The following is a 9,566-nucleotide window of genomic DNA, read 5'->3' as shown; positions in this document are numbered from 1 at the left end:
AATATAGCGCATTTAGTTCACCACTGGACTATCGCACTAGTTTTCACGAGTGCGAAAACGTTAATAAAAGTGCGCGATTGCATCAAATCAACTCGGTGTCTTCAGAGCACTTGTTCTCCATAGATTGAAGAAATAGTGCGCCGAAGACATCAACCTGATTTGATGCAATCGCGCACTTTTATTTACGTTTTCGCACTTATAATGTCGCAGTTTGCAGTCCAGTAGTGAACTAAATGCGGTATAAAATAATTATTTACGATAACTACATAATTGAACTGCGTCTGCAGCTTACACATGCTTTCATAAAAAAAACCGTTTCCTGGAAAGAGATTGGTAACAAGAGACCGATTTTAATCATTAGCAATCAATATCTACGAGCCGTGCTGCCCAGTTAAAAATCAACCATAGGATAAATTACTTCGTATTTTCGCCCAATGTTGCGTCATCATTAATTTTCACCATCATCAAAAAATCGTTTTGACAAACGATGATTCGCGACTACGAAGTTGTCGAATGTGCGTGAAGGTTTACGTGAGAAAAAACGAGAGGGAAATATTTTTTGCTTTTTTTTCACGCACATTCTGACAGCTCCTTACGAGGTTTTACATTAGAGCGACAAAGAGTTGGAATCTCTTTTACCTTCGTAGTCGCGAATAAGATCCGAACGCGAATTAGGGTGAGCCAAAATATTAGTCCTGTTCAACGACGTAGGTTGAACTTGCTTGAAGGTGCTGCATCTCGCTCTTACCCGTTCGTTGACAAATGGGTAAGAGCAGGATGCAGCAACTTCGAGCAAGTTCAACCTGCGTCGTTGAACAGGACTATTATTTTTAATGAAAGATGGTAGAAAGTGGATAGAAAGAAACCGTACGAAGCATGAAACAATATTCAAACAACAGAGTTAATAAGTTTGTTAACTCTATATTATTCAAACCCACCCAAATAAGCTTAACATTTTCATATGGCCTAACCACAGAGAAAGAGACGTCACACTCCGCCCCCTTCCCATCGAATACCTTTTTTACGGCATACGGGTATTGCCCATTGCACGGTGACGTCATCAAGAAATCGCTCTCTTTCTCTCCTACGGGAAATTAGAAAACAACAGGACCAACACCTGTCAAATTTGACAGGTACTGGTCCTGTTGTTTTCAAACTCTCTGAAGGAGTAAAAGAGATAGAATTTCGCCGTGAAGTGGTCTATTCGATAGTTGACCAATATTGACCACTCGTGGCGTTTGCATCGTTTTTGCTCCTGTTCGACGTTTGCTCACTACCGCCACCTAGTGGCGGCCCGGCCAAGTACAGTGCAATTAGCATTAGACGGCTGCGTTTTTGTAACGTTTTTAAATGAAATTTATTTGTTTTTTGTTAAATTTATTAATTTAACACAACAATCCCCATTATTTGATTTGACAACACCGCTAGCCATGATGGTCTCCTATAGCGGAAGGTCCGAAAGAGCTTGAAACTATTGAGAAATCATCATGTCTACAGGTCGTAAGCCCTGATAAAGAGTGGAACGTTTTGATGGCTGTGATCCCTGACCATCATGTCAAAAACCCAGGGATACCCAAGTGACCATACTGTTAGGGTGCAGGGGTTGCATGTGTGAGGCGCATATATTGACAGGCATTGCTATGGACCGTTAGGGCTGAATAGGGTCGGGGAATGGATCTACTATTGCTGAATTATACTGAAAAAGTTGTGATTCAGCAGTGGTGGCACCGCTTTCCGCTTTTGTTCGGCCTTGGTGGTTTGTGTGGGGTGGTGCGTGTCGGTGTATGTGCTTTGTGCGTGCGGTGCATACGGCTTCAGCAGGGTGGTTACTTGGGTAGTGTGGGATAATTGGGTTTGGGAATGGAGGGGGTCGTCGTTGATAAGGCCGACACCATTGAGTGCTCATTGTTGGCGGTTGTGTTGGTGACGATTTCTTCAGCTTTATAATCTCATTTATACCACGCACAAACTTTGGGAAGAGGGACTGCTTTGTAATGCAAGAGAGGGATTTAAACTCTGCGTTACGGGTTGGGTGAGGTCATGCAGATAGAAGCAACCCAGGTGACCGTGCGGCTCAAGTCGTGATGGATGCAAGAGTGCAGTGTGTGTGTGGGGTGCGCTATCCTGTGGGTGCAGTTGAGTCCGGGTTGGAGTGGAAAGAGGCCCTTCTCTACCCTAGATCGGTTTCGGTTGTACGGGCGGGGTAGTGTTTGTCTTATTTGTGACGTGTTGTGCGTGATTTGCGGCCCGAGCTGCGTGGTTACTTGGGAAGTATTGTGCTCTGCAATCTAGATTTTGGTTTTAAGGTGAAGCTTTGGCTGGGCGGTGCCTCGGATTTGTTGGGCGCTGGTCGTGAGAGCTGGAGGCAGTTTGTGCTGGAGGGTTTGCTCGATTGGTTATTCACTGGTGGTGGCCAGTCGATCGACTGTTCGCGCAGCCTGCCATTTGGTTCTTGGGGTTTGTGCTCTCGAGATTCGGGGCGTTGCTTCATTGTATCTTCGCTTTAATACTAATATTCCTTGTTTGATTAACTGACTATTATGTACAAGCGCTTAAGTCATTCTATTTCATAGATTGCCAGATTTGAGGGTAATGGTTCAATAGGGGCCCACATAGCCGAGGCGGTAAACGCACGGGTATTCAGCATGACCATGCTGAGGGTGACGGGTTCGATTCCCGGTCGGTCCAGGATCTTTTCGTGAAGGAAATTTCCTTGACTTCCTTGGGCATAGAGTATCTTCGTGCCTGCCACACGATATACACATGCAAAATGGTCATTGGCAGAGGAAGCTCTCAGTTAATAACTGTGGAAGTGCTCATAGAACACTAAGCTGAGAAGCAGGCTTTGTCCCAGTGAGGACGTTACGCCAAGAAGAGGAGAGAGAAGAGGAGGTTCAATAGGGTGTTAGCAATCAGAGTGGATTAGAACGAGTTGGCGCCTACAATACACCAACACTAACACACATACACCAAAACTTACACGCACACATGCACCTACAACTAGCTGTAAAAGACCAGTGGGCGGGACAATGGTGCCTACCCAACAGTTGTAGGTGGGGTGTTTGGCTTAGCTACATGACTTGGTCCGGCAAGCCCATAAACATCAATTGGTAGACGTATTGCCTAGTGGAAAGACAACGCAGATGGGCGAAAGCTAGGGGATGCGTTGATAATAGCAGAATAGCAGAAATTTATTAATTTAACACAACAATCCCCATTATTTGATTTGACGTTTCTTCTCAGCTCCGTACTCTGCCGTGAATCGCAAGTCAGTCCCATATGTAAAAAGTAGGCATTGAGAAAATGGCCTCTGAAGTTTTCAAATTCGATTTCTATGTGAAACTCAAAAAAATCGCCATGAATTGAAAACTTCTGCAATCATCATGAAACTTTCACAAACTTTCACACTTGTTTCAAACGTGAAAACGTAACAGTGAAAAATATAAAACTGGCTAAGATAGTTTTAGGTTTTGTACTGTAGGATGCACAAGTTCGTAATGGGACTGACTTGCGATTACATATCATTATGGGACAATCTGACTTGGTGTTGTTTTTCAATTTTACTGAACAAATTATAGGCCCTTATTATGAGTGTCACTACACGGTGAAAATCGTTCACGGTGACACATTGAGAATCCACGGTGAAAAAGTTGTGGGTTAATCAAATGGGAATCACTTTCACCGTCCTTATTACCGGTGTCACTTTTTCGATTTCACCGTGAAGTGACACTCGTAATCAGGCCCATATATTTTTTTGCACGAAGCTGAAAGATCATCCGAAGAAAGCTCGAAAACGGCCATTAACTCATTTTTGCCCAAAATGCAGATGGGACTGACTTGCGATTCAAGGCAGTACTGGGGTCAAGAAAAATCAAACGCTTGCTCATTTCTTGCCTGAATGGGGCACTGATTTTGATGGTGATTTTGGGCCTGATTACGAGTGTCACTTCACGGTGAAATCGAAAAAGTGACACCGGTAATAAGGACGGTGAAAGTGATTCCCATTTGATTAACCCACAACTTTTTCACCGTGGATTCTCATGCCGTTTTTCTTTTTTAACCTGGGTTGGAACTGGATTGGCGGAAAATGTGTAAACAAACAACGTCAAACAAACTTTAGTACAAGCGAAACCGAAGTCGGGTTGGGGTTGAAACTGTGATCTGATCCAGTTCCAACCCAGGTTGGAACTGGATAATAAAGAAAAACGGCATCAATGTGTCACCGTGAACGATTTTCACCGTGTAGTGACACTCATAATAAGGGCCTTTGTATGGGATTTTGACGTTTCTTGGCCTTGTTTACAAAATATATGTAAGAGTGAAAGAGAAGGAAGGAATTTCATGCAGTGCCCCAATTCCTACGAATCGAGATAGGCCAAGAAATTTCTTGCAATCTACGTCGAGATCTACGTAGCACAGAGAAACAGACGTCACACTTTTAATGAAATTTGTTGTAAGTGTTACTTCTGTTTCTCTGTGTAAGCAGGTACTAACGAATAAATCAATCTGTGCAAATTGCTGTGATGGCTATGGAACAGAGGCTTTCGGATATTTTGAATGAAGGAAAAGAAATAAATATTACATTTCGAAAATTCACTTTCTTTAATGTTAATCAGTTCGAATGTGGTTGTGTTCTTTAACTGCTAATAAATGACAAGAATGTACATCTTTTGTTGTTCCTTGCAGCCGCTAGAACGCGGAACAAAAACCGGAAAATAACATAAAATACCCGCGTGCTTACTAAAAATCGTTTTTGAAATTAGTCAAACCCGGCGGTGTCAATTGGAATAAATTAATCTAGCGCTAGCTTTTGGGAAGAGAGATCTCGCCGCTTAATCGACTTCCTCCATGTGAGAGGCATCCTCGGCGTCGTCCACTAGTGGTGGGGCATCACCACCGGCGGCCGGAGCGGATTCCTCGGTGCTCATGGCCTCATCCTCGTCGATTCCGAGACCCAGCTTGACCATGCGGTAGATGCGGGACGCGTGCACTCCGGGTTCATCCAGGGAGAAACCGGACGAGAGCAGGGCAGTCTCGAACAACAGGATGACCAGATCCTTGACGGCCTTGTCGTTCTTGTCGGCTTCAGCACGTTGCCGCAGGGTTTCGATGATAGCGTGATCCGGGTTGATTTCCATGTGCTTCTTGCCGGCCATGTAGCCCATGGCGGAGGAATCGCGCAGAGCCTGGGCCTTCATGATACGTTCCATGTTGGCGGACCAACCGTACTGGGAGGTGACGATACAACATGGGGAATCGACCAGACGGTTCGAAACGACGACCTTCTCGACCTTGTTGTCCAGGACGGACTTCATGACCTTGCACAGGTTCTCGAACTTGGCCTTGTCCTCTTCGCGCTTCTTCTTCTCTTCCTCGTCTTCTGGCAGTTCCAAGCCTTCCTTGGTGACGGACACCAGCTGCTTGCCCTGGTATTCCTTGAGCTGCTGGATGACGTACTCGTCGATGGCCTCAGTCATGTAGATGACCTCGAATCCTCGCTTCTTGACGCGCTCGACGAAGGCAGAGTTCTTGACCTGCTCGACGCTCTCGCCGGTGATGAAATAGATGTGCTTCTGGTTCTCCTTCATGCGGCCAACGTAATCGCCCAGGGAGCAGTACTCGTCTCCGGAGGCGGATGTGTTGAAGCGCAGGAGATCGGCCAACTTCTGACGGTTGGAGGTGTCTTCGTGGATGCCGAGCTTCAGGTTCTTGCTGAATTGATCGTAGAACTTCTTGTAGGTCTCCTTGTCTTCGGCGAGTTCCTCGAACAGTTCCAGGCACTTCTTGACCAGGTTCTTGCGGATGACCTTCAGGATCTTGTTCTGCTGCAGCATTTCACGGGAGATGTTCAGTGGCAAGTCCTCGGAGTCGACGACACCCTTGATGAAGTTCAGGTAGTCGGGGATCAGTTCTTCGCAGTTGTCCATGATGAAGACGCGACGGACGTACAGCTTGATGTTGTTCTTCTTCTTCTTGTTCTCGAAGAGATCGAACGGCATACGACGGGGAACGAAGAGCAGCGCACGGAAGTCCAGTTGACCTTCGACGGAGAAGTGCTTGACGGCCAGGTGATCTTCCCAGTCGTTGGTCAGGGATTTGTAGAACTCGCCGTATTCTTCCTGGGAGATATCGTCGGCGTTGCGGGTCCAGATGGGCTTGGTCTTGTTCAGTTCCTCATCTTCGGTGTACTTGACCTTGACGGTCTTCTTCTTCTTGTCCTTCTTCTCTTCGTCATCCTCGACGTCTTCAATTTTGGGCTCGTCCTCCTTCTTGTCCTCTTCCTTCTTTTCCTCATCCTTCTCTTCGGCCTCGTCGTCGCTGACCTCCTTCTCGCGTTCCTTTTCGACCAGGAGCTTGATCGGGTATCCAATGAACTGCGAGTGCTTGTTCACAATAGCCTTGATCTTGCTCTCCTCCAGGTATTCGAGCTGATCTTCTTTGATGTGAAGGACGATCTTGGTACCACGGCCAAGCGGTTCTCCGGCGTCCTGGCGGACGGTGAAGGAGCCTCCAGCGGACGATTCCCACACGTACTGCTCATCGTCGTTGCTCTTGGACGTGACGACGACCTTATCGGCCACCAGGTAGGACGAGTAGAAACCCACACCGAACTGACCGATCATGCTGATGTCAGCTCCGGCCTGCAGGGCTTCCATGAACGCTTTCGTTCCGGACTTGGCGATCGTTCCCAGGTTGTTGACCAGATCGGCCTTGGTCATACCGATACCGGTGTCGATGATGGTCAGCGTTCCGGCTTCCTTGTTCGGGATCAGCTTGATGTACAGCTCCTTGCCGCTGTCCAATTTTGAGGGATCGGTCAGCGACTCGTAGCGGATCTTGTCCAAGGCATCGGACGAGTTGGAGATCAACTCCCGAAGGAAGATTTCCTTGTTCGAGTAGAAGGTGTTGATGATCAGCGACATCAGCTGAGCAATCTCAGCCTGGAACGCGAAGGTTTCCACATCGGCGGCGGCTTCCGGCATCTGGAATTGGGATAATGGAACGAAATGTTCGGTTAGTTAAGGACGGTTTTGTTAACAGCAAAATTGGTAGTTGATTTCATGATAATTAATATAGCACGGCGTGTGTATGGGAAAAGTTTATAACAAAAAAATAGGCATCGTCAAATTTTTCGCTATTCAAAAATAGAGGCTTTCAGCTTTCATTTGCAGGGTCCCTCAAAAAAATCCACCGAGGGATCCCGAACAACTTTTTCAGAATACTGTTTTTCCCCATACAAAATGCACGGTTCCAAATTAATCCCTATTTCTACTTAACAAACATACCCAATTTTTGTATGAAAAAGTTCCCCCGATGGAATATTTCGATGTTGGGCTTGAATGAAAGCTGGTAGCGTCAACTTTCACGTAGCGTAAAAATTAGTGATGCCCATTTTTTTGTAATAAATTTGTTCTACCAGACACACCGTGTATAGCATTATGTATTGATTGTTGGAAAAATCCTTTTCAAACAGGGATATGCTTAATGGACTAAAAAATATCTAATTTTCAATAGCAATAAAGAAGTAAGCGATCAGTAATGGTTTTAAGAACATAAAACAAGAGAAAATATTTAGAAAAAATACTATCAAAGTTACCCCATATTACGGTACTGCAAAAATGGTTGAGAGTCTCAGGTTGAGAGCTCTATATGACACCATAATAATCGAAAGACAAAGAAAAGATCGTATCTTTTGCAGATAGGACCTAGTGAAATGCTTGTTCAGAATTAGTCCTGTGGCGATTGGGGAGACTCGAAAAAGCGGCAAAATTACGGTATAAATTACAGTAACATTGCATCAGCAAAAACCGTTAAATTAGGACACGTGTTACCTAACAAGATGGCAACGGAGAAATTTAAGCAAAAATGATACCATTCGCTGATAAATGATTCATTCAATTTTCATTGAATTAGTTTCGAACATTAGAAAGAATGTACAATAATGCATGGTTAAGTGCAAGTTCCATACATAATTTATTGCCCTTATGTTTATTCAAATATTTTATTGTTCTTTATGTTTATTCACATAACACTTCTTATTTAGAATTTGCAAGAATCTATGTTTTTACCAATTTGGAGAGAAAAGTCATCTAAAAATCCACTTTTGATCATACCCTGTGACCTCATTCCAGAATTTTCCACAGCGAAACCCAATTTTCTTCCCCTGAATTTCACTCGGAAAATGACCAAACTTACCTTGACAGATTTTGTTCTGCTTTCCCAGAAACAACTGACACAGATCTCACTTGATAAGAAAAGTTATAAAACTTTCCCAAAAATTTATAATCTAATCACTTGCACTTGCAAACACTTTCCTTAGAACTTTTGCTCTGAAACACTTTCCTTCCTTTTGTTGTCTCACGGCGGAACTATTAATATTAATTCTCACTTGCTACGCTCGGTGTCTTCTCGTTGACTAATGCCGGTCTGAGAGCGGCAGCCGCGTTTTTATCAAAAACAGCACTAGCCTCTCTCGAACTCGCTAGAAACTTCTGGCAGCAACGGCGGAAACGATGTAAGCGCGGGCGCGCACTCTTCGCTCGCACTGTTGCTGTTTCGCTTGTGTCACTGCCTGCGCGCCCGGCGACACGCGAGATGCAACACGGAAACAGTGAGCGGGCCGTAACCGAAGCTGTGGAAACGTCGCGAAGCTTCTAGAAGGTTCGAGATTGTTCCAGAGCAGTCTGCAGGCAGTAGAGGCGCTCGATGTTCGCCGTCGGGTCGGGTGAACCGTTTCGCCGAATGCGATTTTGATCGGTTTAAAGGGGATGGCAAAAGGGGTGGTGTGTAGTACACGAAGAGGCACGAACGATGCGAAACGAAGCGGGAACCGAGAAGGCCTTCGGCCGGCTTTTGGTTTTTGTTTTGATCCTTTTTCGCGGAGAAAAAAAGTGGGATTGGCGGCGTAGGTCGAAACTACTTTTTGGCTCATGATAGTTTAAGGTGAAAGCGGGAGGATCGCGATAAACATTCTTTTGTACACTCAGAAATAAAAGTATACACGGAATTACTATTATTTATGCATTTTGTATTCACATCTCTCTCACTCTCTTTCTTTTTTCATGCTATCTGGTGCTTCATCTGGGTTGACGAAACACTTCTCTTCAACCCAGGCTAAACGGCAGATAGCATGAAAACAAAAAGAGAGTGAGAGAGATGCGGAAACAAAATGCATAAATAATAGTAATTGGCTTCTTTAACGGTGTTGAGATAATTCCATATTCTGAATCTGCATGCAAAACTGAGCCGAAATCCAAATTTTCATGAATTTTGGTGCCCGGGAACCTATTTAAAAATCAATTTGAAGTTTGTATGGGAGCGATTTGTCGAATCACCCCTCGTCGCATTTTGTACTGGGCGGAGCTGTCAAGCAGTTGCCCAGCTGTCAAAAGGTGATTTCGATAAATCTCTTCGAAATCGATTTTAGGTACCAAACTAAAGTTCTAAAAATCTGAAAAAAAATCATAGTGGTTCAGAAAAAGGTGCTCTTTCGTATAAAATCAAAAAATCAATACATTTTTCTTAATTTAAAGACCCAATTCCGTGTATACTTTTATTTCTGAGTG

General features: G+C 44.6%; 1 protein-coding gene across 1 annotated transcript; it reads right to left on the bottom strand.

Annotated features, from left to right (window-relative positions):
* Positions 1-4,578: 4,578 nt before the first annotated feature.
* On the bottom strand, positions 4,579-8,404 carry LOC109407918 (heat shock protein 83). The gene is made up of 2 exons (XM_062853365.1): positions 8,197-8,404; positions 4,579-6,983 (listed from the first exon to the last, which is right to left on the bottom strand). The coding sequence occupies exon 2, from the start codon at positions 6,981-6,983 to the stop codon at positions 4,833-4,835; it is 2,151 nt and encodes a 716-aa protein (XP_062709349.1). The 5' UTR covers positions 8,197-8,404; the 3' UTR covers positions 4,579-4,832.
* Positions 8,405-9,566: the final 1,162 nt, after the last annotated feature.

This window comes from Aedes albopictus, chromosome 2 (genome assembly GCF_035046485.1).
Source record: "Aedes albopictus strain Foshan chromosome 2, AalbF5, whole genome shotgun sequence".
NCBI classification, from domain to species: Eukaryota; Metazoa; Arthropoda; class Insecta; order Diptera; family Culicidae; genus Aedes; species Aedes albopictus.
The sequence above is the reverse complement of the archived record's forward strand: the minus strand, read 5'-3'. Positions and strand labels throughout refer to the sequence as shown.

Coding starts and splice junctions, on each gene's coding strand:
- LOC109407918 (XM_062853365.1), bottom strand. CDS start 6,983: ATGCCGGAAGCCGCCGCCGATGTGGAAACCTTCGCGTTCCAGGCTGAG.